At 41.4% G+C, this 14,680-nt stretch overlaps 1 protein-coding gene across 5 annotated transcripts in view; it reads right to left on the reverse strand.

Annotated features, from left to right (window-relative positions):
• Positions 1–7,561: 7,561 nt before the first annotated feature.
• Positions 7,562–14,680, reverse strand: part of SYT1 (synaptotagmin 1) — a 543,967-nt gene continuing 536,848 nt past the window's right edge. For all 5 annotated transcript variants that reach the window (XM_053894954.1, XM_019455190.2, XM_019455189.2 and 2 more), the window contains one exon: positions 7,562–10,640. In XM_053894954.1, the coding sequence (XP_053750929.1) occupies positions 10,434–10,640 (207 nt within the window). In that variant the 3' untranslated portion in view covers positions 7,562–10,433. The remainder of the gene's footprint in view (positions 10,641–14,680) is intronic.

Here is a 14,680-nt window from a genome sequence, read left to right on the forward strand (position 1 = left end):
ATAGTTACATTCTGAAGTGCTGGACATTATCACTTTAACATATGACTTTTGGGGAAACAAATTTCAGTTCATAATGTGATCCCAGTTCAGTCTCCCTCACAGAGTCCCGATTAATTAGCACTTCCTTCACAGTAAGGATGGAATAAATATGTCGACAGGATATACCTCTTCCTAAGGAACTCTCAGTTAAGTAGGAGGATATTTTCAGGATAAAAATGCAGGTCTAGGTGAGGCTGAGGTTATGGTGGGTTTTGGGGGTGCCTATGGCTTGATCCTGGCCATGGCATGCACGTGAGCATCTTGGCTGGAGGCAGTGCAAAGTTAATGAGTCACTCGGCCCATAAATTCCTGTCCTAGGTCTGCCTAATTTGAGTCACCGGGGCTGAGTCCTGGCTGTGAAAAGCCCAGCAGCACATATTTTGGGAAAATGTGAGAAAGTGAGGTAACTGTGACACCGACAGGAAATTAGGCACCTATCTTCCAACTCCTTATAATTTATAAATCATCTTAGTATCTCACATTTGCTGGAGGAAGCATTGCTTTAATATTTTGAAATATGTTCATTTTCTCCTGAATTAAAAAAAAATTCTACCAGATGTTCAAGGAAAGTGGGGAATCTTTCAGGCATTGTTACTTTAAAGAGCACCATCGTCTGCCTAAGCGTCAGAAGCCTTTGGGGAAAGGAGGAACCATGTGTGGGCTAGAAGGACATAGCAATAATGAACTCAGCCTGACGCCTTAAGTTGTGCTTCACAGAGAGAGCAACGGTGCAGTGCATTTGGAAATAAGTGGCATATCTCTCCTTCCCCAAATTACCTGAGTCTCTTCACACCCTTCCTTCCCACCTTGCTCACCAACCTGTAGGATTTTGTCAGGAAATTTCAGGTGGAGGGGACAGCCTATGTGAAGGCATGCATGTATGGAACCCGTGGACTGGTTCAGAGAATTGTGTAGCCAGAATCTGGGCCAGGGCTTGAAGGAGAGGGAGGGAGGTGGTTTGTGTCTGGGGGCAGCGTTGATACGACACTGAAGATTTTAAACATTGATCTGTAAAGAAGAGAAAACATGAGAGGTTTTGAAGAACAGTGACATAACTTGAATCCAGTCAGTAGATTACAGCTGCTTATATTTGCATAGCCTGTGACTAACAAATGGCTTTTACATCTTTAAAGGGTTGGAAAGAAAGGAAGGAAGCATGGACAAAAAAGATGCAGCAGAGAACACATTACCCACAAAATCCCAAATAATTGCAATCTGTCTCTTTACAGGTAAAGTTTGCCAAATCCAGGCTAGACTAAAAAAATAATGACTACCATTTATTAAGTGCTCATTTAATGCCAGATTTTAATATCCATTATTTTTAATTTGCAAAATTAAAGGACTTGTCCAGGGTTATGCAGCTAGGGAACGAACCAGGACTGGAGCCCAGGCTGCCTGCTGTCAAGCTGGTGCTCTCAACAGTGAGGGCTCTCCCTCGGTACACCTAGGGAGAGTCGTTGTGGGGGCTCCTTGACCCTGAAGGGGAGATACGATGCAAGTCTGAATGAGACACGTGATGGTGAGAGTAGAGAGCAGGGAGGGAGCTAAGAAATTCCACAGTGCTGACTACTGGATGCAACGTGAAGCTGAGGGAGAGGAAGGAGTCACATCTGAACCCTCCTTTTCCTGAGCCATTCTCTTCCTTAATGTTCTCTCCTGCCACCCTCTCTCCTCAGACTCTCCACCAATGGTTTTCTCATGCCATTGGTTTTTTAACGAAGCTGCTTGGAGTAGTGAAGAGGACAGTGGTCCCCGAATGGAGAGATTCATATTCCAGCTCTGGACCTGTCCTGACCGAGGCGCATGACCCTCCACAGCTGTCAGACATTAAAAGCACAAGGTCCACAGCTGGGGGCACTGTGGGAAAACTGGAACACCTAACACCAATGATAGTACATTTTGGTGGAATCTTCCAAGAAACCAAATTGGAAAATTCTGGAAACTTATCCTAAGAAAATAAATAGATAATAAGATCTATTCAATAATAGATATTGATAGAGTAATAGAAAAATGAGTAAAATCCCATGAAAGTATCCATTGCAATGTTATTTAGGTAAGAAATAAATTAGTAACAACTTACATATCTGAAATTAGGAACTGGTTGAGTTGGTTTTAGTTTATCTACTTGGAAAAAAGTCAAATGGCTATTAAAAATAAAAGTCGTGAAGGGGCACCTGGGTGGCTTAGTTGGTCAAACTTCCAACTTCGGCTCAGGTCATGATCTCTCAGTTCGTGAGTTCGAGCTCTGCATCTGGCTCTGGGCTGTCAGTCCAGAGCCTGGAGTCTGCTTCAGATTCTGTGTCTCCTCCTCTCTCTGCCCCTCCCCTATTTGTGTTCTTTCTCTCTCTCTCTCAAAAATAAATAAACATTAAAAATTTTTTTAAAAAAGTTGTAAAGACTATGTGGCAACAAGAGACAAGGCTTGTTTTTCACATTTAAGTGAAAGAAATTGATACCAAATTGTTTGTATGCTAATGAGTAAAACTATTTAAAAGGTGAATGGCTATGGACCAATATGTAAAAACAACAGGGTGTGTAGAGTTATTTTTTCCTATTTCCCTTCATTCCTGCCAAGTTTCTGTAAGATTTTATGAATTCAAGAATTTAAAATCATGTTAATGTCTCAATGTCTTCAAAAAAAGGCTACCTAATTCATAGCAGCTGATTATTTTCTTGACAATAAATTGGAAGGTGAATAGATGTTTTCAGGTGATTGAAAAGTCTGCATACTTTTAAAGTTCTATCCAATAGTATTTTTGGTCAAAGGGAAGAATGACCAGGCTGTTGCTGTGGCCTGAGTTTGTGCCTTCAGTGTCCCTCCTCTTCGGGTGGAGGTATACCAGATGCCAAAGAGTAGACACCTGTTGGTTTTGTCTGCCTAGTATCCACTTTTCTTTCTTGGTAATAGCATTTTGGTTTGCCTTTGAGGAACTGTCCTTATGCCATCTCTGTGGCTGTAGGGTTGCAGACATAACCTAGGTTTGGCCAAAGCGAACATGGCGTCATCTGGACCCAATGATCATTTTAAGGAGGGCATGTGGTCCATGTATGTCAGGTCTGAGAATTTTGATGATATGACTGTGAAAGTAGCACTCTCTGCGAGCATGCTAAGCTGGAAGAATATAAGCTTGGAGCTGCTAGGGGCCATCTGTGCTGCCACATGGTGACCCTGGAGCTTGATAATGAAGTCAGTACTGAGGACAGTAGAGTTGGGGTAGGGAGGAGACAGAGAGGGACAGGGACAAGGACAGGGAGAATGAATGGGAATGATAACATTGTGTGCGGCCCTTCATCTAGCTGTTCCCTCATGTAATCATACTTTCCTGGTTAGGTGATCCAATAGTTCCTCTCCCTGCCTCTGTCTCTTTCTCTCTTCCTCTCCCCATTTCTTCTTTCCCTTTCTTCTTTAATCCAATTTAAATTGGGTTCCTTCCACAGACAACTCAAACAATCCTGCCTATATAGGATGTAAATGCTTTGCTGCCTTCCCAGTCCAGAGGCTGTAAGAAAGTGACAGAGGTAAAGTGGGCAGCCAAGAGGGAAGTGGCTCGTTTGGTACAAAATTCTTTTCAACCTGTGTGCACCCAGGCAGCAGCAAGTACATTTTGCACAGAGCAAAAGGCTTTGCTGGAAGGATGGTTATTACTGTCAAAGGAAAGGGATGAGTGTGGGATCTTTAGGAATGTATATTGGTGGGGGAGGGTAAAATAATCAATGTGTCTGAAATGCGGATTTAAAAAATGCAAGTAACTTACAGCCAACCTCGGAACTTAGATCACACAAATCATCAGAAGGTTTGCATGGTGTTTTTATTACTGCTCCCTCTTGATGGTTCCTCCTACATAATTATTACTCTGTATGCTTTGGAAAATCTCTTTGTACATTTAGAATCAGGCTATATCTCATTTTTATTCTCCTGCTCTTTTACCTTCTTATTCCAAAGTCACTGACTGTTTTACAGTAAAAATTTGTGTGCAGCTTAAATCACTTGCTAAACATCAAAGAGTCTTGTGCATTTGTAATAAAGATGTTTTGCAGGGTGGGGATAATGGCAATCATGATTGGAATTTTCAAATCTGTAATAATAAACTCTCCGCATAAATAGAATAAGAATGTGAGTCCTATACTTCTGTTTCATCAAGGGTGGGATGGGTTGTGCGGTTCAGATAGGAACACCTGAATTCTCCAGGGAAGAAACAAGAGTATTTATAAAGTCTATGCAGCTGCTAAAAGGTTTCCTAATGTTATGGACTGAATGTGTGTATTCCCCTACCCCAAATTCTTATGTGGAAATCGTAACCGCCATTGAGATTGTATTAGGTCATGAGGGTGGAGGCCTCATGAATGGGATTAGTGCCCTGATCAAAGAGACCCCAGAGAGCAACCCCATGGTGAGACACAGCAAGAAGATGGCCTCCCAACAGATGCTGAGTCTGCTGGTGCTTTGGTCTTGGATTTCCCATCCTTCAGAACTGTGAGAGATAAATATGTGTTGCTTAAACCACCATCTATGGTACTGTTGTTACAGCAGCATGAAGGGATGAAGACTTTTAACGTATTGGTCATTCGCCTCCTTGTTTTCCATCCTCATTTCCACCTCTCTGTGCTCTGCTATGTACTTGGTGAGGGAGAGGGGGTGCTCTAAGACCCAGCAGACTATTCCCTAAACCTTCTTTAGGTTTTCCCAGTGAGAAGCACTGGTTGAACTAAAAGGTAGGAGGAAAAGAGAAAAGATCCTGTTTCTGTTTCTAGCTTCTGTTGGCTTTCCACTAACCACAGTAGGCTGCTACTGGATCAGTTCCAGAACCTCCAGCATGGAGCGTCTTTGTTGGTCCCAGCACCAGCACCTGATACTCTTTGGTGGTCCAGGAAAAAAGGGGCCCCATGGTACCTTCCCTGCATTCTAGCCCCGCCTTTAGAGTTCTGGTTCTACGGTAACACTATCTTCTCCATTTTGTTTCCCCTGCCTTTGGTGGTATTTATGGGCTGAATTGTGCCCCACCCTCTGAATTCGTATGTTCAAGTCCTAACCCCCAATACCTCAGAATCTGATTTTTTGGAGATAGGGTTCTGAAAGAGGTCATTAAGTTAAAATGAGGTGATGAGGGTGGACCCTAATTCAGTATGATTCACGTTCTCATGGGTGGTTGGATTGCAGACACACGTAGAGGGAAGACCACATGAACACAATGGGACCAGATGGCCATCAACAAGCCAAAGAGAGAGGCGTCAGAAGAAGTCAACTCTGCCAACACCTTGATCGAGGACTTCTGACTTCCAGAACTGTAAGAGAATAAATTTTTGTTGCTTTGGCCACCAGGTCTGTGGTATTCGTTAGGGCAGTCCTAGCATACAAATCACACATGGCATCTATTAACCTCTGGGTTAACCCACTGACTGTACTTTGTCTTCTCAGCCCTTTTTATGTGGCCATTTTCTTAAATTCTCTCTTTAAAATACCTGGAATAGTTTAGTTGTCCTGACTAAAACACCTAATAAATATCCTAAGTGTATGTGTCTTTTTAAAAACAATTTTTTTAATGTTCATTTATTTTTGAGAGAGAGAGAAAGAGAGAGAGAGACAGAGTGTGTGGGGGGGAAGGGCAGAGAGAGAGAGGGAGACACACAGAATCCGAAGCAGGCTCCAGGCTCTGAGCTGTCAGCATGAGCCCAACACAGGGCTCCAACTCATGAACCACAAGACCATGACCTGAGACGAAGTCAGACGCTCAACCAAGTCACCCAGTCACCCCCTAAGTGTATGTGTCTTAAACCTAAAAATCTTTTGGGAAAACAAACATTGACAAAAGGATGAGGTGATAGTTTTGTTTTTGTAGTTCATTTAAGAAATATTCTTTACAGGTGCTCCCTGAGTGACTCAGTTGGTTGAACATCTGGCTTTGGCTCAGGTTATGATCTCACGGTTCATGGATTTGAGCCCCACATTGGGCTCTGTGCTGACAGTCCAGAGCCTGGAGCCTGCTTCAGATTCTATGTCTCCGTCTCTCTCTCTGCTTCTCCCCCGCGTATGCCCTCTCTCTCTCTCTCTCTCTCTCTCTCTCTCTCTCTCTCAAAAATGAATAAACATTAAAAGATTTAAAAAAGAAATATTCTTTAAATGGTTTTGTACCTGATTTTGAGGGCTATGTAAGAAGAAGCAAAATGCTCACTCTTGACAACCAAATAATTATATTTATAACGCTGATTTCTTTTTATGTTTTGCTTTGTTTTTGCACCTAATTCTAAGCAGGCGTTAAATTTCCTTTTCTCAACTTACATTTAGAACTCTGTCAACTTCTTCCTTGGAGTGTATATAATGAAATGGTCTTTCCCCTGACTGTCTGGCTGTTTTGCCTCAGTCCCTATCCCTGTTTGCCAGTGGCTAACACAAGCTGGCTGAAGGGAGTATGGTGTAGCCAGCTTTGATAATGAGATAAATTTTGCCACAGTCTTGCCTACTCTCTGACTTGGATAACTCCTACCAGTTCCCTTAGGACGTACCTCTCAAACTTTTCTTGATCTCTCCTCCCCTGAACAATGTGTCCTAGGCTGGGATTCTCAGTGTACAGATTCTGTGCCGAAGGGGTTTTATGGTGGAGTGCTCTTGGGAATAACATCTGTAAAGGAGGGAGGAGGGTGGCGTGAGGTGAGGGAGAAAGTGAAGCGCACAGCAGTTGCAATAGCCCTTCTCAACAAACCCTCGGGGCTGGAAACTGAGATATCGCTTCCAAGAGAGCCTGCATGGGCCCACGGAATGTGGCCAGGGAGGACGCGTGACCTTAGTTAGGCAGCTTCCTCAGTAGAGGGCAGAGGGAATCTCCGTGAGCTGCCATCAGGCAAGCTTCCAGCAGTTTCGGGCTGAGTGCCTCAGTGCTGAAGGGGGATCAGGGTGGCACCCCGTGGTGTCTACTATGGTCTAGAGAAGGTTCTCAGAGACTCAGACATCATTGTGTACTGTGACAGTGTGTTCACAGGTCTCTGAGACTGTGGAGCAGCTCCCTGGGGCCAGGGGTACCTTATTACATTATTTGTTGCATCTCCGTCATCCAGTAAAAACATGGTATATGGTAGGCACTAATAAATGTTCAATGTAGTGGAGGAAGGATGTTTACTTGTTTTATCTAGTAATTGCAGTAGGCGGGGTATTTCATGTGTCATGCCGTCCTCTGAAAATGGAATTTAAAAAGTCTTATTTTCAGTCCCATTTTGGAGAGGCTGTGTGACTTAAGCTGTAGAATGAAAACCCTAGAGGACACATTTTAAGCAAAGCAGAAAGCCTGAAAATGTGCCGGATGAATCGATCATAAACAGGAAGAGAGAAACACGTGTTGAGAATGAGGAACGCTGGGACGTGACGGCCATGCCATCTGGGCATTGTTGTCCCTTCACCCATTCTATACTTGCAGGCATGACTCCGAGACAGGCATTCACTGTAGGCTTTTCTCAGCTGCCTCTGCTTCCAGCAGCCCCCAAAGTCCACAGGCCAGAGTCAAGTAAGGAGAAGAGTTGAAAGGCAGCAACATCAACAGGAAATAAAACATTTTTATTGAGTATCCATGTAATATGTTAAGTCATTTTTAACAACAATCAGAAAACTACTGTGGGGTCACTACACAAAGTGAAACAAAATTTAAACCACCTCATCAAAAATGAAGGTAAATACAGCTAAAGTAGTTGACTCGCGGGCCACGAGCCATATGGCAGAAGAAAACACCCCAACATTTCTACAAGATACAGAGAAAACCCACACATAGAAACACTCAAGCAGGCAGTAAATATACACAAAGGCAACTAGGATCTTTCTAGAGCATCAGCTTCTAATACTTTACACAGCTTTGTCAGAAAGGTACATGTGGCATATCTGAGGATGAATCTTGGTCTCAAAGCAGGTTCGGTCACTGACTTGTGAAAGATGGCATAGTACCAACTAATTCTATGGTGACAGTCCCATGTCTGGCAGTGTTGCAAGAGAATGCATTAGTAGTACTTTAATGCAAGAAATAATGTATATCCGGCAGCTGAACCTGCTTGCTTTAAAGTGTTGTTTCAGTGTGAACAACTTAAAGCTGAATAGAGTGAAATTAAATGTCAGTTTCTGGTATGGAAGGGATTTTTTAAAGTCCATCAACTCCCTCTCTTTGGTAGGGTTTGGTCTTTTAAACTGGACAGATTCCCATTTGACTCTTCCGTTCAAACTGATATTTAATCTCACATCATGACATGTGCATCTTCTATTACCTACGTTTGAAAAAAAGTATGGCCCATCCACAGAAGAGGGAGATGCTATTCTCCTTTGTCCTTTGTGTCTGTCCCAGTTCTAACGAGTTTGCTGTGACTGGGCAGAACGGCCAAGGGCTTGCCTCTTCTTTGATGGGAAAAGAAGAATGACGGGAATTCTACTTTTATCAGGAAACAACCAGCCCCACGTGTGAAGCCTCCCATGAGCCCTTTTTGAATTCTCTGTAGGTTTTAAAAAACGTGGCATGGTATCCTAACGTCTGAACATGAGGCTCATGCTTGGTTTTCCTCCATCTTGTTTTGGTATTTGGGAAGACAAGCTTCCACTTCCAGGCACCACTGCTGTCGTGGCCTGGGAGTTACAGTGGGTCACAGGAGCGAGCGGCTGCAGCGTGAGCTAACGGGCTGCCTCTCCATGAACTGGTTGTCCACCATAGTGGGGGAAAGTATGGAATATTGCACAGTGCTTGACAAAATGCTGTGTGTTCCACCCCATTCTGTGTGTCTCTCTTGTCCTATGCATAGCTTTTCAGTTCTGAATTGGTCCTTTGTAATGAGAACTGTTTGTGCTACACACACCTTGGGCAGTGCAGTAGGAGGGAATGGCAGTATTGTTACAACATCACTACGGAATAAACTGAGTGCTGTCCACTGAGGAAACTACGTGTCTAAGCACACACGGCAGTCACAGTGCTACACAGAGCAGTCCTTGAAGACTCTTATGGAATGACTAGTAGCTTCGTAATAGTGCCATTTACTACATAATGACATTGGAAACAGTTAAAAACTCCTCCTAAGTCAAGCGTCTAGTATACATAAGAGGTTGCTTCAGTTTGCTGGAACTTGTTCTTGGTATTGTTTCACCTTTTTTGTTTTTAAAGGACAAATTAAAACTTATTTAAGTAAAAAGAGCATATAAAAAGATCACTAGCTGTCTGTTTTGGCTTAATTGAAGTGCATTCAGAACTATGGCTAATTGTTTTTTTTTTTTTTTCATCTTTTGACGGGATCACAATACTGTCTGTTTACCACAAAGTAATTTTGTGTAATAAGCACAGATTGCTGTGTTAAAAATATTCTGCATTCCTTCTAATATGGTTTTGTGTAATAAAATATTTTGTTACAAAGTCTAATGTGCAAACCTTTTGGAATTATTATAGGTATGAAATCTGGAACAGAATTCACCACAGGATGCACATTTTGTATAAAGGTGATAACGGAGAGCTACTTTTTTTTCTTTTTAAATCGTCAGGCAATAATTCAGAAATGCTGACTTCTCCCCTCAGCTTCTTCCCACCCACCCCATCCCCAGACAAATGCACACGCACACACGCATGCACACGCACACACACACACACTCACGGAATGCCGTCATATTGTTACTCTGTATGCAGTAATATGAAGTCATTGGCTCCTGTTCAGTTGCTTCCTCGAATGTGAGAGTGAAGCCCTTGTTTCGGCTTTGTAGCTATGTACAGACAGATGCTATTCTGGTTTGTGGCTATGCTTCCTGGAGGTCAGTCTGGACGCTGCTCAGATCATACTAATTTGCCTGTGAAGAAATTCTACAAAATTGGATTCACCCAGCAAATATGTGGTGTAAGTGTATCTTGGTACTCAAATGATTCAATAGAAAGCTCAGGTTTAAGTTGTCCTTTAAGATGTCAGTTTCACTGTACGAGTGCCTTACAAGTTGATATTTTTGCTGGAATGCAGACAATACTATATTTACCATATAATATATTATCAGCTCTCCTATATCTCAGTCGATTTACATAATTTAAAATAGAACATCTTATTAAAAACATCTAGATATACACAGATTAGGAAACGCTTACAACATACAAATACACAAACTAGAAATAAATCTTTAGCATACTGGTATATACAACAGTGTGATACAATAAATAATTTCAGTCATGCTCTATCTACACATCATATTGCTTAAAAGAAGAGTGGATCTGGAGGGCAGTGGCATGACGAAGGGCTTAGGGGCTCTCTACGTTTAAATTTGTGCAAATTAAAACAGGATTTGAAGTACCACTGAATTGTCAGGAATGCATGGCTGGAAAAATGAAAGGACCCATATTACTGAGGTATTTACAGATACTGGCTAAAGAGCACTATGTGGGCAGATGCAGAAAGGCTTCTTTCCTTTACTTCTTGACCGCCAGCATGGCGTCAACCTCCTCCTCGACCTGCAGGGTGTGCCACTGGGCGATGGGGCGCCTGGGGTTGGCCAGCATGTCTGACCAGTGTCGCAGCTCCGCCCCGGTGCTATTGTAGCCCACAAAGACTTTGCCGATGGCATCGTTCTTGCCAATCTTGTCATAGTCCAAAACAGTTACCACCACTTGCACTTTCTGAAAGAGGATGCAGAATAAACATGAATCATCCAGCCCTGTAGATAAAGCCCTATTGCAAAGCTTCCTTCAGATCTCAGCAATTGGAGGTAAGAACTGATCTCAAAACACCAAACAAGACTGAAAATTACTTGAATACGAAAACCTGCGTCTGATCCGTATCTCGCCATCACTATATCATCATCATCACCTTCTTCAGTGTCTTCAAAATACTGAAATGAATGCTAATTTTTGTTAGGTATTTGGCACAATTCTGAGTCTTTTACATGAACTACTCACTTCTCACAACAGATCCGATTGATACTGCCATTATTTAGGTAAGGTGATGTCATGCTCCCTGCCTGGGGTCATATAAGGAATGGGTGGTTTGTTCTCCACAGTCTGTGCTGTGCCCTTGGTGCCGTTGTTGTCTTTGTAAACTGTGTCCACCTCTGGGTTCATTCGTTTCAATCACCTCATCAGCAAGAGTTCTGGCGTTGGTATTCGGTACAATAGTCACATGATTATTGCGAGCATTAAATGTGATAATAGAGTGAAAGGCTTTAAAAAGTCACAACTAAAAATAAGTTTCCCATTGAAGCTTTTTCTCAATGAACATTTACGGAGTGACTGTTGTGTATCCAGCACTGATCTCAAATGGAAATAACCTTTCAGGCCACACAAGATTTACTTCAGTGATTCCATTACATCGTGAGAGTTTATTTAATAACTTACGCTTTTGAACTGCCTGAATTGACGAAAGCAAACCCATGCCATTATGATATGAAAGATACACTTTTTCAAAGCACATTTTAGTTCTGCTTCCCAAGTAATGGATTTGCTTAGTCAAAATATGTGATGGCTCGACTCTAGAAACTGAGTGTAGAGATAAAGGGCTTAGAATAAAGTAGAATGCATAGCATTTGATGGCCAGAGTTAAAAGGAACAGAAAATGTAATGATGGAAGCCAGGGCAGGATGGGGCTCCTGCTGAGTTATGGCCCTTTAGCGGACTTTGTGGTCTGAGCACCGCATTATTGTACCTATGTGCTAAGAGGCGGCACCCATGTACAGCTTCACATCAGAGACAACGGCCGCTTTTGAAAATGGAATTTAGAATGCAAAATGCAACACACTGGCAATAAAGGAAACAAACTCCATCTTCCCTTGTGTGGCCTTGGACTGATTACCTTATCAAGGGAATCATCTATCCATTGGATGGTGTTGGGAACAGAATCAGTTTGGTTCTCAGAACTTTGCCCAAGCAAATTCATCAGGATGAAATCATACTGCAGGGAATGGGGGTGGGGTAGGAGCATTAGGGATGTCAGGCACCAAGGCAATGGGGTTTGTGGAGGTTGGAGTGAATGGCTGGAGTGGGCTTTGACGATTTCACCTAGGAATGTACTGAGTAATAGCACTCAAGACAAAACATCCTTATGAAGGCCTTGGATTAATTTGTCCAGCTGCATAGATAGTTTATTTATACATTTTTAGGGGAGGGACTATAACATTTACATGTGCTTTTGAAAATCAGCATATTTTGCTCACAATATATTTCATAGGGATAGAGACAAATAGAAAGCAGATAATCTTGTAACCTGGGAAGAAAGGAAACCTAGACCCCTAGTTTGGTATGGAAAATGCTCAATTGTTTCTCTAGGAAAATGTGAAGACTAGAGCAAACTGCCAAGAAGCAGAGGAGGAGGGATGCAGTCAATGATGTGCTCATTATTTCCATGCCTAATGTTGTCAGTGATGGGCTCAGGTTCTCTCTGTCCTGACAGAATGTTATCTCCTCTAAAATGCTGCCCCAGAAACCCAGCATATGTCTTGTTTGTAATGTGCTTCATTTTTAATATATTTGCATCTGCTGCAATTTATAGTTGAAGAAAAAACCCATTTATTTTTGTTAAAGGTGTAGAATTGTAGCTCCAAGAAAGTTTACAATAGGATTTTTCATCTCAATACCCTGCTTTATATTGTTTTGTAGAATAAAAAACCCAAAACTCCATGAGGTGTTAGCTTCCATAGGAATGAGTTCTTAGAACTCAAAAAAGGGTTCACTGAACAAATATTGCAAAATAAATTGGAGAAAATTGGATATTTTAGGGATTTGCCAGTGGGCCCAAAGCAGTAGCTTCACTGGTTCAGGCTGGTAAACAAGTGACTGGGGCCAGGGAATCAGTGTCCTCTGGAATGTCATTTACTTATGTAACAACTGTTACAACTGTTGTTATGTAACTGTTTCAACAACTGTTGAAAGTAATTAATTTAAGTATGTGCAATTTGCATATGAGAACAGTTAGAGAAAGACCATGACCTGATGTGAGGATGGTGGGATTCCTGGTGATTTTTAAATAACTGCCCTATACAATACAGTAGTGGCTGGCCACATATGGCTATTTAAATTATGAATAAGCTTCCTTTATCACACTGGTGGCTGAGGTGCTCATCACCCACTTGAGGCTGGTGACTACTGTATTGGACCCCACCAGTGATAAAACATGTCTGTCCTCACAGATACTTCTAGTAGAAGGCACTGATTTATATATTGTTTTAATCTTATTGTTAGATCCATTTTCTTTTTTTTTTTTTTTGATTTTTTTTAATGTTTATTCATTTTTGAGAGACAGACAGAGTGCGAGTGGGGGAGAGGCAAAGAGAGACAGGGAGACACAGAATCTGAAGCAGGCTCCAGGCTCCGAGCTGTCAGCACAGAGCCTGATGCGGGGCTCGAACTCACAAATTGTGAGATCATGACCTGAGCCGAAGTCTGTTGCCCAACCACTGAGCCACCCAGGTGCCCCTGTTAGATCTATTTTGTAATAAAATGTTAATATGAAAAAAAAGACAAAATTAACATTGTGAATAATAATGATGATGGCAACCATTTTGAATGTTCCTATGTGCTTGGTGCCCTTCCAAGTGCTTTTATATGCATAAGCTCACTTGGATGTGGACTCTATTATTCCTGTTTTACACATGAGGAAATTCTAAGCCTCGGTTTCCTCATATATAAAATTGGGGTAATAACCTCTCTCATAAGGTTATTATAAAGATGCAATAAGGTTATGCATAAAGTGCTTAAATTAGGCACTACAATACATGTAGCTATGATATTAGTTTTCTTCATGGAATAAAGGTGTGATTTATTACATATATATATGTATATATATATATTCTAAATTATATTTTAGATTAAAAGTAAAAATATGCAGGGCACCTGGGTGGCTCAGTCAGTTAAGCCTCCAACTCTTGGTTTCAGCTTAGGTCATGATCTCACAGTTTGTGAGTTCAAACCCCGCACAGGGCTCTGCAGTGATGGGGCACAACTTGCTTGGGATTCTCTCTCTCTCCCTCTCTCTCTTCCCCTCCCGTGCTCGCAGTCTGTCTGTCTCTCTCTCTCAAAATAAATAAATAAACTTAAAAAAGGAAAAATATGCAACTAAAGAATATTTGCTGATTTTTTACATTCTGGACCTTTAGACATTTCCATGTTGTAGTTTTGATGCCTACTCGTTACAAGTTTCTATATGACTGACAAGATAGGCCCACATCAATTATTCAATAAAATGTAAAAATAGTGTTGCTTTAAGACATTTGACTCTCTGATATCCATTAAAGATTCCCAAGAAATAGCTGATATTTATTGGATGTGAACTTTGAATTTCAATAGTCTCACTATGGATATGAGGTAAGAAAACCTAAATATACTTAAAAATTGCTAAGTAATGAGATCATATACTATTGTGGCTACTTGTAGCATCCTGTTTTGAACATGTTATCCACAGGTTCCTTTAATAGAATACTCCTTATCATAACAATTATTATCTGGCAAGTGAAGGTTTTATCTTTACAAAAATGTCCATCCATTCCAACTCAGAAATAGGAAGCTGAATTTAAACAAAATATGACTTAGTTATTTTTTCTATTGTAAATCACTCTTTAAAAATGAAAGATTAAAGATGCTGCATATTTAGCATCAACCAAAATATTTCTTTTATCTCTATTTTTTTTTTTTTTTTGCTATAAAGCTGTGATAAGGACAATTACATATTA

The sequence above is a fragment of the Panthera pardus genome, unplaced genomic scaffold (genome assembly GCF_024362965.1).
Source record: "Panthera pardus isolate Hobbes unplaced genomic scaffold, ASM2436296v1 HiC_scaffold_6, whole genome shotgun sequence".
Taxonomy (NCBI): Eukaryota; Metazoa; Chordata; class Mammalia; order Carnivora; family Felidae; genus Panthera; species Panthera pardus.